The following is a 15,850-nucleotide window of genomic DNA, read 5'->3' on the forward strand; positions in this document are numbered from 1 at the left end:
TGTATCATGTGTATGACTGGTGCCCTCAGATTAGAAGGCACAACCATCTGTAAACTGAAATTACAGATGGTTGTGAGCTATCATATAGGTCCTGGGAACTCAGTAGTTTCAGTCATGCCCCCCCCCAGCAAGGTTTCTCTGTATTGTTTTGGAGCCTGTCCTGGAATTTGCTCTGTAGACCAGACTGGCCTCTGCCTCCTAAGTGCAGGGATTAAAGGCGTGTGCCACTAATAGCTGGCTGCAATCAGTGTTCTTAACCACTAAGTCATCTTTCAAGTTCCGCTCCTTTAAAAAATTATTTATTCATGTGTATATGTGTATGCTGCATGTGTACACTGCCCATGGAAACTAGAAGAGGGCATCTGATTCCCCTGGAGCTAGAGTTCCAGGTGGTTGTAAACCACCAGATGGGGATACTGGGAACCAAACTTGCAGGAACCCTCATAACCACTGAGCCCTCTATCCAGCTCCCTACCCCACCCCCTGCTCTTTCTTACAGGCATGAAATACAGAGGAGCACACAATTGTAGATGATGCTGGATTTAAAAGCTCCTATTGTATTCATTCCTCCATCAAAACACATATTATCATTTTGGACAATAGATTAAAATCTTTCCCTTTTGCTAGGGAAATAATAGGGCAACAGATGTGATAAGCAACCCCTACCCCTTTTTAAGTAAATGGAATCTCATTCTGCAGCCCAGATTGACTGCGGACTCCGGACCCTCCTGCCTTGGTGTTATGTATACTGAGATTGCAGTTGTGTGCTTTCACCGTCGACTAGTCTGCATTTTAAATATTCATGAGAACATAGTGTAGTAGACACATTTGAAATAGAGAGCCAATTTGGTAGGAATGAATCTGTGACTCTTACTTTCCCTGAGTGGAGGGTGATAATTGTCACAGCACATTGAATGTACTCTCAGCTCTTGGGAGCCGGTGTTATTTTGTATATACACACTCTACTTTGTAAAATACCTTTTTGAGAGAGGGATAGTGGTAACTCATTCTATTTAGATTGTATAAACTCCTTACTAGCTTTCAATGTCTTTTATTTATTAGGTTTGTCAAATAATAACTTGTACAACACCATTCACCTTTTCTGATGGGCTTTTTGTTTGTTTGTTTGTTTTGCTTTTCAAGACAGGGTTTCTCTGTGTAGCAGCCCCTGCTGTCCTGTAACTTGCTACTTGCTTTGTAGCCAAGGCTGGCCTTGAACTCAACAGATATCTGCTTGTCTCTGCCTCTCAAGTGCTGGCACTAAAGGTGTACATCACCACCCAGCTCTGGTGTGCAATAAACTGACTGTATTTGGAAAAGTGAGAGCAAAACCACTATTATGATATGTAGAACACTCTCTGCATACCACAGCTCTTTTTGGCCAGCTTTTGTAATTCTCTCCCCCGCCCCCCAATCCCTTGTGCTTTTTTCTCTGTCTATCCTATAGTATATAGCATTTTTTGTTTGGCTTCTCTCATGCATTCATACACTTAAATGTATCTCTAGGTTTTTTTTTAGTGCAGAGCAGTGGTCTTGTATGTGGACACATTACAGTTGGTTTAAAAGTTCATGAATTGATAGACATTTGAGTTATTTCTACTTTTTGTTTATTTTGCACAATGTTGGTAATTTAATACTCATATACAGGTTTCTGTATGGGCCTTTGTTTTCATTTGGTGAAATTGTTCTCAACGAGGTTGCTTGTACTTGTGTGGTTAACTTTACAAGAATTTGCCAAACTCTTTTCTGCAGTGGCTGTTGTAGTTTATACTGCTACAAGCAATGGTTAAAAGTTTCATCCTTGTCAGAACTTGATGTCATTGCGATTTTAAATTTGAGTCATTCTGGTGGTGAATAGTGGTAAAAATTCAGTTGCTGCTACAGTACCCATAGCAGGCTTTTGTAAGGCATTGCTTTCTGCTGTCATTTAGTTCCTGGTGCTGTTCCTGCTCACTTAGCCGATGAAAGGGTTTCATTTTTGTTGTTGTTGTTTCTCCTCACCCTGAAGTGTCCCCAGCTGTACTTGTAGCGCAGTTTGCTTCACCGGATGCCCTGTCCTCAAGGCTGTCAGCCGGGGTCTGTGTGCACCCTCCTTTCCGTGCACGCAGACCCCGGTTTGTAGGCTGTAGCTGTGACAGGGTTGCTGTCTGGCTGTGCTACGGCTCTTGTGTGCTTTGCCTCCTCCCTGCAAGTTTCTCTAGTGCTTCTGTGACTCTTGTCACAGAACATCCTCCAGTTTGGCATTCCAGCCAGGCGGGAATGGAAAGTTTGCAGAGTGACGTCCTCCAGTCCTCTGCACCCTCCCTCCTCATAGAAGGGTCTGAGGTTTGTTAAGCTGACCAGAGGATGCCAAAGATAGAGGTTTGAGTCAGCTTGACACTGACTTAGGCCTCCCTTTCACTCTTCTTCCTCCTTCCTTTTCCCCTCCCCCAACAACCAGTTGTTTCCTGGGCTTTGTCTGAGATACGCTGTGTAGTTTTAGTCCTAGTCTACTGCTGTTTGCTGAAAATGGGCAGAGGAGAGATGGAAGAAGCTGCCAGGAAGTTTCTGACCACATTAAGCCCAGGCATCTGCCTCTGCCGCTGAGCTGATAGTAAGGGACAGCAGTAACCTCAGGAGAAAGGCATCCAGGGGCAGCACTGGGCTCCGCCTGTGAGGACAAACGACAGTACTGGAAATGCCTCTTTTAGATTCATCTTATTTGCCACCAACCATCTTTATTTTGACTCACATTCTTGGAATTGCTGGTGTTCTGTACTGGAAGAGATGTGCGAGGGACAGAGCAGGTAACTAAGTGGTGCCTCCCTTTAATCTTCTGTGGGGCTCTGAGGGTGGGGTGGATGCCAGGAGGTCTTCCCACATACTTGTTCTCCTTTAAAGGGCCAGTGCACCCTTCTACTGGTGTGCTGTCAGGGAAGAGGGGCAGGGAGGGAGGAAAAAAAAAAAGAAACACACACACACACACACACACACACACACACACACACACACACACACACACACACACACGTGGGGAGAAACAGAGACAGACAGAGATTGGGAGAGAATGATGAGAACACACCAAGCTAGGAAACACTGTCCTGAGTCATCCGGGACCCAGATTCCTTCCTGTTCTGTGACACTGGTGGAGGGTGCTGGATAGATGAGATGATGTCTGGGTTCACAGTTGAAGGGAAGTGACCACTGTTCTAACATGTGTCCTGCTTCAGAGAATCAAGTCCTTTCTTGCTTCTTGTCCTCAGTCTCCAAGTATAGTTTTGGAGCCTTGTCACCATCTTTGAAAGTATGGGATTGGTGTACTTAAGGCAGAGGAGGGTCAGTACAAGGAAGGGTTTCGTGGTGTTCTTCCTGAGGCGCATTCTGTGTTGTTCTTTGATGCAGCTGATGCTGTTCCTTTCTGGGGCACTTCACAGTCTAGCTACACCTAAGCCATAAGTCTTAGGAAGCTAATGGTTTTTTCCCCCCAGGAAATTGGGCTCTAATAATTATGGCACTAGAACTCTCTTCAGATATTGCTGTATTACATTGATTTCTAACTGCCACCTGTAGGGAGCAGCTCTAAGTGCAGCTGCTTCTGAGTTTCTATAGGTGAGGATTATAAGGCTTAATTGTCCTGAAGTATACCCGTATACCCTTGAACTTCAGTGCTTTTAATATTGTCTCTGTTACCTGCTCACCACCTTCATGCTAGACTATTTAGATACTTGTTACTTGTTTCTTATAAGCTAAGATGGGGACTTGGTTGACCTCTTACTTATCTGTCTATTAAGAGTTCATGAATGCTTGACAGAATTAGAATTAGATCCAGTCATTCCCCAGTGTCCTTTCCAGTAACTCCCAGAAAAGCTTTTGGCTAACTATTCAGATTTAGTATGTGGCTCTATCAGGAGAAACACAGAGAGAGATTTACAATTATGTATGCATGTATGGTGCTGTGTTTAAAGTGGTACCCTAAAGTGACATTCCTGTATTTGAGCTTAGAAAGAAATGGGTGGCAGGATTTGTTTGCATGCATCTGCAATTCTAGAACTAAGAAAGCTAAGGCTGAAAGATCTTGAGGTTGAGACTATTACATAGTGAGACTTTGTCTCAAAATAACCACAGAGGCAGGATTTGGCTTAGTATAAGCCCCTGGGTTCAGTCCCTAACACTGCAAAACAGAAAGTAAAGGGTGGGCAATGTTTGAACCTGTGGTGTATCATTTATAAGAAGAAAATAGCATTTAGATGGAGTCTGCTGCCTTCCCTTCTAGTGCATTATGGTAACGAGATTGGTTAATAGCTTTAAAGTTTATCTTCAGTATAGGATGTTCTATGGAACTCAAGAGCCATTGAGCCTTTCTAAGTACTTTTATTTTTATGTTTTAAAATATTAACTTCACTAACAACAATAAAATACATTGAAATTAAAAGAAGATAAATACCTTGTAAAGCCTTTTATTAAGTGAAATGGCTTTGACACTAATACCTATATGGAGAATGCACTGTGTTTGATTTATCCTTAAAATTAGATGATGATGGCTTTTCATTTGGAAATAATGGATGTCAAATCATCCATGGAAGTACTTAGGGGATTCTGGACCAATTTTATTGTCATCCAACTTTTGTGTATTTTGTGTGTTGAAGTGTTTTTTGGAAATAATGTGTACACTCTAATTATTAATTGCCAAATGGACATGACCAGAACAAAATTTCTTCACTGTCTCTGCATATTTGTGTTGCTCATAAAATATATACCTAATGATAAACATGAAAATTATTTTGTTTTGTTTTGTTTTTTCAAGACAGGGTTTCTCTGTATTGTTTTGGAGGCTGTCTTGGAACTGGTTCTGTAGACCAGGCTGGCCTCGAACTCACAGAAATCCGCCTGCCTCTGCCTCCCGAGTGCTGTGATTAAAGGCGTGCGCTACCAACGCCTGGCTGAAAATTCTTATTTTCTGGCTCTGTCTCTTGTTGAGCTAATAAAACTCTCCTGCTTCAGTCTCCCAAGTGGTAGGATTATAGGATGCGATACCACATTTGACTGAATGTTGTCTTTTCTGCCTGGTCTATTTTTGTTGTTTAATTAAAACATATGGAACAGTCCAGACAAGGTTCAGCTGTATGTGTCAGGTGTTTAGTCCACAATTGTGTGTGTGACACACTTCTGTGTGATGATGTAAGACTGGTTTAGTGTATACAGAAATATATATGTCTCACTTTATATTCATATTTACACAGTATAAATAATGGTCATGGTTTTAGCTATTGAAGGTGTTCTGTTTTGAAACATTCAATTCTTTCAAGATTTTGTATTGGTTTATTTCAGAAAAATGCTGATAATGTTTATTTCTATTTTATCTTATTTGTATGAGTGTTTAGCCTGCATGTATGCCTGGTGCATGCCTGCCCTTGAAGGTCAGAAGAGGGCATCAGATCCCCTGAAACTGGATTATAGATTGGTGGGTGCTGAGAATGAAACCTTGGTCCTTTGCATAGCAACAAGAGCTCATAACTACTGAGCTATCTCTTCAGTCCCATGTTTGCTTCTATTTATTTGTATGCACCAGTCTTAAAAAATTGAATTGTGCCAATAAAACACAACATAGAAATAAACCAGATGCTGAGTCTGATGTGACTGAAATCCCCCAACAATCAAAATTATCTAATTTGTACCATCATTTTGCTTTAAAATAAGTAATGTAGCCAGGCGGTGGTGGCACACACCTTTAGTCCCAGCACTTGGAAGGCGGAGGCAGGTGGATCTCTATGAGTTTGAGACCAGCCTGGTCTACAACAGCTAGTTCCAAGACAGCCTCCAAAGCCACAGAGAAACTCTGTCTCCAAAACCAAAATCAAACCAACCAAAAAAACAAAACAAAACAAAAAAGTAATGTAAATTTGAGCACATAAATTGACTTATGTTACTTTTTAAGGTTTTAAATGATGAGCTCAATATTCCCCATCCTTTTAGTTTTTAAAGACTGGGTCTCATTGTCTAGCCCAAGTGTGCTTTGAACTCATTCATGATCCTCCCAAATGCTGGGATTACGGGCATGTGCCACCGGGGTGAAAAAAGTGTTATGAGCTAAGCATGGTAGTACAGGTAGATCTAGAGTTCAAGCACTGCTGTTCTGGAACCCATGTTCTGGTAAATTCTTATTGTTTGTTTAGGCATTTTACTAAATCCACCCTTGGAGTAGATAAGGTGTTAGATTTTTGCCTTTTAAGGATTGGTAGGTTCCTTATACATTAACAGATCCAATGCCCTACTTAGTTTTACATTTTTCATAAGGCATTTGTGAATGTTTGAATGAGAATGGCCCCATAGGCTCATAGTTTTGAGTGCTTGGTCGCCAGGTAGTAGAAATGTTTAGGAAGGATTAGGAGGTATGATCTTGTTGGAGAAGGTGTGTCACTGGGGTTTGGTTTTGAAGTTTCAAAAGCCTACATTAGGCCCTGCCATTTGCGGATCAGATTCGAGGTCTCAGCTACCACCAGTCATGTCTGTCGGTCTGCCACTATTCTCCACCATGATGGCCATGCACCAATCCACTGAAATTGTAAGCAAGCTCCCAATGAAATGTTTTCTTTTAAAAGCTGCCTTGGTCGTGGTGTCTTCTCACAGCAGTGGAACAGTAACTAAGACAATGTTCATCCTTTGCCCGATTGTAGAACATAGAACCTATGAACCGTTATGTTAGCAACAGTTGACAGTTGTCCCTCTGACTTAAACTTCTTAGTTCAAATTTTTCCTAACAAAGGTCATCTGTTCCTTCTTTGTTCTTCAAGACAGGGTTTCTTTGTGAAACAGTCCTGTGTGTCCTGGAACTCACTCTGTAGACCAGGCTGATCTCAAACTCACAGAGCTCTGCCTGCCTCAGCCTCCTGAGTGTTGCAATTAAAGGCGTTCACCACCACTGCCTGGCTCATGTCATAGTATATTTTATCTCTAAAATGGAAATGATATATGTATTTTTAAGGAATTGTTATAATCTGTGAATTCATGATCTGTGGATAAGTTAGTCACAGTAGATGATGAGTTAAGTTCAGTTTAGGCTGCCAAATAGTCTCTAGCTGCTAGAGACTGAGCTTTGAAGATATAGTCCTTTGAGTTCAGAATCTGGATTTGATAAAGGAAAAGATTACTACATATGACTCAGAAAATGTTCCTTTTTCTTTTCTTTCCTATCTCTTAGGCATTCCTTTTCCCAAGACATGGTAACTTCTAGAAGAATTCTTCCTCTCCTAGGCTAAGGAGTAGAGATTGGAACCATTGTCACAGGTTATTAAGGTGACCAAGAGCTTAGTCAAGGAGGAATTGAGTTAGCTGAGGCACTTAATTAGTAAGCAATAACAAGATTATTAGCAGTTTGTAGGTGGGAATGATGGAACTGGTCAGGTGACTGAGGCTGTCACAAGACTTGTCCAGTAAGTAGCCTCCTCTGTACATTTTCCCATCTGTGTTTTTTTGGATATTCTGTAGCCTTGCTGTCCTGGGCGCCAACCCCTCCCCCGCGCCTGCCTTGCGAACAGGATTGAAAGCAGCATTAGCCTAAAGAAGTTGTTCTATTTAGGGAGTCAGAACAGAGGGTGGTGATTAGGTCCTCATCAGAAGCCCGCCTTTTGGAGAGGTGAGGGGCCGAGTTGGAGTGTCTTTCCTGAAATGCACTGCAGGATAGGGACAGAATCATGAAGAAGCAAAGACAGGCTGGACCATCTGAATAAAAAAGCCATTCATTGTGTTTTTTCAGCATTCCAGTGTCTGGTACAATTAGTCAGGACTCGGAAAACAAGTTGGACAAACAAGCCAGCAGGCTTCCACTGACAGACGGAGGGATTTCTAGCACGGATGAGTTAGGTGCACTGACTGAAGAAAAAGTGAGAGGATATAGGAAAGGGAAAGGGGCTCCGTGATGTCGTTTCTGGCTGGATGAGGGGAAGGAGTGGAGCAGCAAGCAAATTGTATGTCTGAAGCTGATGAAGTCGGCTAAGCAGATTGCCATTGGTTTGGGCTAGGCTGTTTCATAAAGAAGGTGGAATCAAAAGTTTTGGGCAACTGTAAGTTGGGGGAATGAATCTCCCTTTGGAACCTAGGATTTTCTTGACAGTGGATAGTGTTGGGACTTGTCTGCATGGTCTCTTCCATCATAAGACCTTCTCAGCTGGCTAACATTTTAGACGTGCTTCTGCCTGACAAGAGGCAAGCCCCAGGAGCAGGTTGTTGGGCAAGGGATGCACTGTCCCTGACTCGGCAGTGAGCCATTTAGCTCACTAGCTCACCTGCAGTTGTCTAAGATGCACCAGGTCACTAGCTTCGGCTCTGCAAATTCAAAGGCCAGCTTCTGTCTTAGTTAATGCCTTGACTGACTGGAGTTTTGCCTGTGAAGCGCCCACCTCTTCATGCTATACTGATCTGGAAAGAGTGAGTTGGGGCAACTTTTGAATAGTATGTTCTCTACCTGAAGGTTTGGGCCCAGCCTTTGGATGCGATCTAGGGAGGAGCTTCCTCTCTGACCTCAAGGGAAGAAGGAGGTCAGTAGGAAGTTGTGGGTGGAGCCACTTCTCTGTTCTTTTTTCTCCGTGTTCAGTCACACAGCTCTTTGGCTGTCTGTCTCTGTTCACCTTGAAGCCCACTTGAGGAGCTGCCGAGGGTTCAGAGGTCACTAGCTGGAAGTCCTCTAGGACCCGATTTTCCTAGGTGGGGCCAGTGGAGCCATGTGGCCCAGTTACCAAGATGAGCATGAGTTCAACGCCCACCTGGTCTGCCGCATGTGCTGCATGGGTTAGTATGTGAAGTCTTTTTCGTGTCTTATAGCCCTTGAGCTCTCTGACTCACTGGAATGCACCTCCTTTGAAGTCTGCAGGCCTTACACAACCTCTGGGCTTTTGAAATGTGGGGTGGAATGAATTGGGGCTCCCCACTTCCTGGGGACCATCTTTGGCTTGCAGGGCAAAAAAGAGTCCAAGCATTGGGTGTGGGGCTGTTTTATAGAGTGTGAATTCATGCTCATGCTTCTGTCTGTGTCAGGAAGCCACTTTTAGTTACGCTGCATAGAGCTGAAAGTCAGGGTATTTTTAGCAGAAGTTGGTTGGTTAGGGAGTTCACCTCTTGGGGAGGGAGGAGTTAAGGCCCAAGTTTCCTCTTTGGGGCCTATTGCTAGTTGTTTTATATTTTCCTTTCTAGCTAAGTCAGAGAAAAAACACTTAGGATGATTTGGGAGCAGAGTCCTATGGAAGAGGTGGGGCTAGGGGAGGAGGCCTGTTAGCTGTTGCTTATGTCCCTTGGCTAGGGAGAGGAGTTCATTAAATAATGTTTTGCGGCCTTGACCAAGTGGTCTAGGTTTTTTTTGGCTATACATTTCTGGTGGTGGTGGCCTGAGAGCAATTCTTTAATTCTCAGTGAAATGAAAAAAGTTAAAAGTTATCTATTCATAGAACTAAATTAACTCTACAAAACCAAACCAAACCCAAAATTGTCCTGCTTTTTACATTAAAATACCCTTTGTTTTATGAAGACATTGTTATTAAATGGTTATTTCTAGATATTCTTTTTTTGTTTGTTCATTTTGCTTTTTGAGACAGGGTTTCTCTGTATAACATCTCTGACTGTCCTAGAGCTAGCTCCGTTGACCAGTTTCATAGATATCTGCCTGCCTCTTCCTTCCAATGCTGGGATTAAAGGCGTGTGCCACCACCGCTGGCCAAGTTATATCTTCTAATCAATTTGGGGAGTTTATTGATCAATATGATAGTATATCTTTTGATTTTATGTTTTTGGTTGTTTTAGAGCAGAACAAAAGTGTGACGCAGTTTGAGCAGACTTTCCTAATGAAATTACTGGTGATTTGATCTAGAGGGACCCTGGAAAGAAATCTAGAGACTCTGATCTCTCCTACCTTCAGAATCAGAGCTGCCAAACAGTGAAGGCATAAACTGTACCTGTTTATGGTACAAGGAGAGATAGTATTGGGCTGTTATTGCCTACATGTCTAGCTCTTTATCTTTCCAGAGAATTCCTGCCTGGGACCTGAAAAGAATGGTCTGCATTTGAAAGTGCTTAGAGATAAGTTCAGAGCCTAAAGGCTCTTTTTTTTTTTCCCCCCTCAACCAAGGATTATGAGGAAGTTCAGAATCTTCACTGATTTTATGAAAAAACTTTTACCTTTTCACCCCTTAATTCCCTAAAACAGTGGTTCTCAACCTTCCTGATGCTGTGATACTTAATATGGTTCCTGATTTGTGGGGACCCCCAACCATAAAATTACTTTCATTGATATTTCATAAATGCAATTTTGCTACTGTTATGAATCATAATGTAAATATTTGTGTGTGTGTTTTTTTTTTAATAGTCTCAGGTGAATCCTGTGAAAGGGTCATTCGACCTCCAAGGGGTCATAGCCACACTGGTCTAGAGGCACTATAGCCTAGTAGTTAAGAAAAGGAACCATAGTCACAACCATCTATAGGAGCTCACTGCTCTACCAACCACTTCATTGTTACACAAACTCAGGGAAAATTTCCAAATCTTTCTGTGCCCTGATTTCCTCACTGTTAAGAGGGTTAAAACAGGTCCTAGTTCATGAAGTAGTTGTGAGGAATGTATGATATTAAAGTACTTAGCCTAGTGACTTGGTACACATTCATAAAGCCTAGCTGGTAATTGTGGTACTATGTGAGATGTCTATAGAATGACAAGTCTGTTCTTCGTATTATCCCCTCACACAAACTCAGACTTGTGAGTGCATGATGATACCTGATGCTGCAGTGAAGATTGCTTTGGATGTTCTTCATGTCTTTGGGTACAGTACCTGGTAGCTAAGGAAGAGAGCTCCCCCTAAGCTGGCCTGACTCTGGTACCCGTAGGCCCGTGCCTCTCTTCTGAGAAGGGAAGCAGATGGCCTTACTCACTTTGGTTGAATCTGAACTTTTTAAGGCTCTCCTGATGACTTTGATATGTTTTATAGACCAGTATTAGCTACATTGGCCTAGTCTAAACTCATTTTATAGGTTATACTCAGGCTCAACAGGGGGAAAAGAGCATCATGAAAAGGATCCAGGCTGGAGACTGAGAATACATATTACAGATTTGCCCCCCCTCAATGATCCTGTCTACTCTCCTACCTCAGTTTCTTTCTTCAGGTTGTTTGTTAGTTTATTTATTTATGTGTGTAAATGTTTTGCCCAAATGTATGTGTGTATGTATACCATGTTTATGCCTAGTTCCCCAAAGGCCAGAAGAAGGCATCAGATATCCTGAAACGGTAGTTACAGATGATTGTGAGCCATCGTGTGGGTCCTGGAACTGAACCTGTAAGAGTAACAAGTGCTCTAAACCATTTGTACCATCTCTCCAGCCCCCATGTTACCTCAGTTTCCCTAAGATATTCTTTTGAGGGCTATGGTGCCCCCCTCTGTCTCTCCCCCCCTCCCCACTGCCCCTTGGCTGGTCTTGAACTCAGAGATCCACCTACCTGTGCGCACCACCACTGCCCTGCTTTTTTGAGGATTCTTAAAACAGTGTCTCTGTATCTATAAAATATTTGGCCTTCATGAATGTAATACTCAGTGACTCTTCTAGAAAACATTGTTCTTTTCTCCTTCTGTACTGTTTTAATCCCTCCTACTTTGACTTTTTTCTTTTGCCACCACGTCTATCTTGGCTCTTTTCTTCTAACCCTCCTTCCCTTCCCTCTTCTTTTTCCATGGAGACCTTTTTGGCACCACTGATCATTGATATTAGATGTCCTTTGTGGAATACCTGTTATCATCAAAGTTCACATGACTCCTTTCCCCTTGATTATATGGGGCATTATTGTGCTGGCTTGTAATAAGTCATGGAGGCACTATGTGTAGTGGCTACAGATCTATGATTTAGAATATATCAAATATGAATTTGTATTCTACTACTTATGGTGTGACTTTGGAAAGAGTAATAAGCCTTGTTGAGCACTACTGGAATATAAATGAGAATAAATAGAGGCTGGAAATTTTATGGAAGAGTGAAAAGGAATAAACAGCAGGCAGGGATCATATAGTAGTGGATCTTTAGGTCCTAAGCTAAAAAGTTTTAATGCTATCCTGAATGGGAGTATCAGGCTATGGCATGATGTAGAGTTGGATTCAAATGTGACTCCTATGATCTTGGGTAAGTTGCTTGTCATTGCTGGGCTTTATTGTTCTATTAAATTAGCATAGTAGCCACTTTATAGGACTGTTGAACATCAGAAAGAGTATGTGAGGTGCTAAGCACATGTGAGTAGGTTCTAACTACTAATTTTTTTGTTTTGTTTTGTTTTTGAGTTAGGGCCTTACTTTATCACCCAAGACAGCCTTGCACATGGTAAATTCCACAGCCTCAGTCTCTTAAGTGCTGGGATCACAGGTGTGAGCCATCACACCCAATTTCTGACTACTAAATAAAAAACCACTGAAGAATTGGGGTGGGGAAGGGGGCACGATGAGTGCTCTATCCGCATGTATGCCTGCATACTAGAAGAGAGGGCATCAGATCCCATTATAGATGGGTGTGACCCACCATGTGATTACCGGGAATTGAACTCAGGACCTTGTCAGTCAAGTGACTCACAACTGTTGGCGACTCCAGGTCTAGGGGTATCCAATACCACTTTTGGCCTCTGTGGGCACCTGCACAAGCTACATATCCACACAGTTAAAATACTAAAATATACATTTTTTTGCTGCCTTTCTCTTTTCTTCCCTCCTGCCCTCCCTATGTGCGTGCTTGCTTGATGCCCTCCCCACACCTCAGATGCTGAGGGATGAACCCATTGCCTCATGTATGACAAGCAAGTACTGTATCACTCAGCTGCATACCCAGCTCAAGAATTTAATTTTAGACAAGTTGAATTTCAGATGAGCATGACACAAAATGTTTGGAGGTGTTTTAAATGTGAGAGTTGTCTTTGGATTAAAGGTCTGAGCTGAAGATACAGATTTGGGAATTAACAGTATACAGGTTATAGTATATGACCAGTGGAACTGATTAAATAATTCTGGGGCAGTGTTGTGATGATAATTTTTTTATGATCTAACAGGAAGTTTATGATCTAACAGGCAGTGATAGTATATACCTTTAATCCCAGCTCTCCAGAGACAGAGGCAGACAGGTCTCTGTGAGTTCAAGGCCACCCTGGGTTACACAAGGGTGAATCAGTCTAAAAAAGAGAAACAGAACTCACACAAAGGTTATATCAGCACCTGGGATCCCATGCCTTTAATCCCAGCACTAGGAATATAAGGCAGAAAGAGACAGATTGCAATCTGAGGATTTTTGGAGAGTGGGTGGCCCTTTCAGTCTGAGGTAGAGGTAAGAGCTAGTGGCTGGCTGTTTTGTTTCTCTGATCTTCAGCTTGAACCCCAATATCTGTCTCTGGGTTTTTTTTTTTTTTTATCATTCTACCCAATGTAAATGGCAGGCATTTATAATTTGTTTTGAAAAGCTACGTATTTCCTCCCCTTCATATAACACCAACATTTTCACATATAATTTTAAGTAATTTATGAACACTTTTTCCAAATTTATCAATAGAGTCTTCAGTCCATAGATGCTTTCAGAAATTATAATGCAGAATAAAGGAAAAAGAAGCCTAACCCTGAGTAAACATTTGAAGAGTGCAGAAGAGAAGGGACAATAAGAGGAGAGGGAAAACTAGGGTAGAGTGGAATCTCAGTTTCAAGGTGTAGATTGAAAACGGGGGAGGAAGCCAGGTGTGTGTTGTATACCTAAGGCTGAAGCAGCCTTGCCAGTTCAAGGCCAGCATGAGCTGTATAGTGATACTCTGTCTTGCGAGTTGGGGGAAAGGTAAAGGAATGCTTGACTATGTCTTTATTTTTTTATTTTTATTTTTTGTTTTTTTTCAAGACTGGGTTTCTCTGTAGCTTTGGAGCCTGTCCTGGAACTTGCTCTGTAGACCAGGCTGGCTTTAAACTCAAAGATTTGCCTGCCTCTGCCTGTTTCTGCCAAGTGCTGGGATTAAAGTCCACTACCACCCAGCTTGGAGGCAAGAAGATCAGGAGTTTAAGGCCAACTAGGGCTCTATGAGACCCTGCCTTAAAAAATAAAATAAGAAAATTAAAAAAAAATCCCACTTCTTAAAATTACTGATTAGGCTAAAGGAATTTTGTTTACTTTTTTCTATCTGTAAATTAGTTGACCTGTGATAATAATACAGGAAATATTTTGTGTGTTCATTTTTCATAGCCTTCCTCTAGTCCTGGAAGGCCTTGAACTCAGAATCCTCCTGCCTCACCTCCTTAATGCTAGGGTTACAGGTGTGTGCTCCCACATCCTGCTCTAAACGTATAATTTTAAAAGAGAAAGTCTAAAGAGCAAACAACAGAAAATGTGTGTCTTCAGAGTGAGAATTTTTACAATTAGAATCAGACTGTTCTTGGTCTTTGGAAGTAACTAATATAGTACAGCAAAGTGAGTTTGGTATGAGTGAAAGTGTAGTTACTGTAACTAGTCATATAATCATGTATTTGGCTTGTCAATCGATTTTTGTCTTTGGCTTTATTACCTATACTCCATATTATCAATGCTGCTTCCTCTCCATCTGGTGCTGACTCCCTGTATCTCTGCCCTTCTTCCCAGAATCCTCTTTGTGCCCCCCCCATCCTACCTAGTTATTGGTCATTCAGCTTTTTATTAAACTAAATCTTCACAGTATATAAAAAGATCGTCTCACAACATTTAAGTGTTTTGCCTGCTTGTGCATGTGTGCACCATGTGTGTACCCATAGTTGTTTTCTAAGGTTAGTGAGACTCACATCCCTAAGACCCTGCACTGTCCAACTGTTTCCTCCCTACTCAAGTAGGCCCATCCAGCTTGTTAAATTGTGGGTTGAGACCACCTAGGGGATTGGGAAAAATTTGACAACACACAAAAAGGGTTTTTGAGCCCACTGTGAAGAAAAAAATCAATAAAAAATGAAACGTGACGAATTTAAGGAGTTTCTGGCAGTGCTAACCTGTGTGATTTTACCACAACCTTGGTTCTGAACACACACAACAGAAACTCTGCACTGTGTATGCCAACTCCTGCTGCCAGAAACACCTCAGCTCAGATTTAGACTTATTGTTTGTTTCCAATCACAGTGTTTTACTTTACATACAAAGTTTCTATTGTGATAGAAACATAATGATTGCTTATGGAAAATAAAGTGCTTTTCTACCACGATTCCTCAAATTGGTATATCTTTGTATTGTGTTAGAATGTTTGATTGTATTTTTTTGTTGATTTGAATTTTTAAAACAATCTTATAGCCCAGACTGGCCTTGAATCTACTGTATAGCCTAAAATGACCTTGAACTCCTGATCTTCCAGTCTCCCATGTGTTGGGGTTACAGGAATACACCAACATACACATGCCGCAACACATGTGCAGATCAGAGGACAACTTCCGGGAGTTGGTTCTCTCTACCCCATGGATCTCAGGGATCAAACTCAGATCATCAAGCTTGGTAGCAAGTGTCTTGATCCACTTAGCCATCTTTTGGGCCCTAGAATATTTGTTTGTTTGTTTATTTATTTATTTATTTTGAATTACAGATGGTTGTGAGCCATTGTGTGGGAGCTGAGAATGAACTTGGGTCCTCTGAAAAAACAGTGGTGTTCCTCGCTCCAGCCTCAACTGCTATTTGAGTTTTAGACTTGAATTTCTTTTTTAAAAAATCATTCAATTGATTTTTGGGTTGGCATTAGAACAGGATTTCCAATAATTTCTGAAATGGCTCTAAACATACTACTATCATGCACTATATATGTACCAGTCTTCTTTGCATTGATGACTATAAAATTATTTAAATCTGAGTCAAGATGCTGTATGTTCTGTAGTATCACATATTT

The 15,850-nt window shown here is 41.7% G+C and overlaps 1 protein-coding gene across 13 annotated transcripts in view; it reads left to right on the top strand.

The window, feature by feature from the left end:
* The window catches only part of Macf1 (microtubule actin crosslinking factor 1), a 332,217-nt gene that overhangs the window by 109,722 nt on the left and 206,645 nt on the right, over positions 1-15,850 (top strand). Inside the window, exon 1 of one of the 13 annotated variants that reach the window (XM_040756699.1) lies at positions 2,466-2,786. The exons of 10 other annotated variants lie outside the window; for them this stretch is intronic. In XM_040756699.1, coding sequence (XP_040612633.1) covers positions 2,678-2,786 — 109 coding nt within the window. In that variant the 5' untranslated portion in view covers positions 2,466-2,677. Of the gene's footprint in view, positions 1-2,465; positions 2,787-8,681; positions 8,764-15,850 lie in introns of those variants that run through there. 2 more of the 13 variants (XM_040756710.1, XM_040756701.1) reach the window with 2 other exon arrangements.

This window comes from Mesocricetus auratus, unplaced genomic scaffold (assembly GCF_017639785.1).
Source record: "Mesocricetus auratus isolate SY011 unplaced genomic scaffold, BCM_Maur_2.0 Super-Scaffold_100014, whole genome shotgun sequence".
Lineage (NCBI taxonomy): Eukaryota > Metazoa > Chordata > Mammalia > Rodentia > Cricetidae > Mesocricetus > Mesocricetus auratus.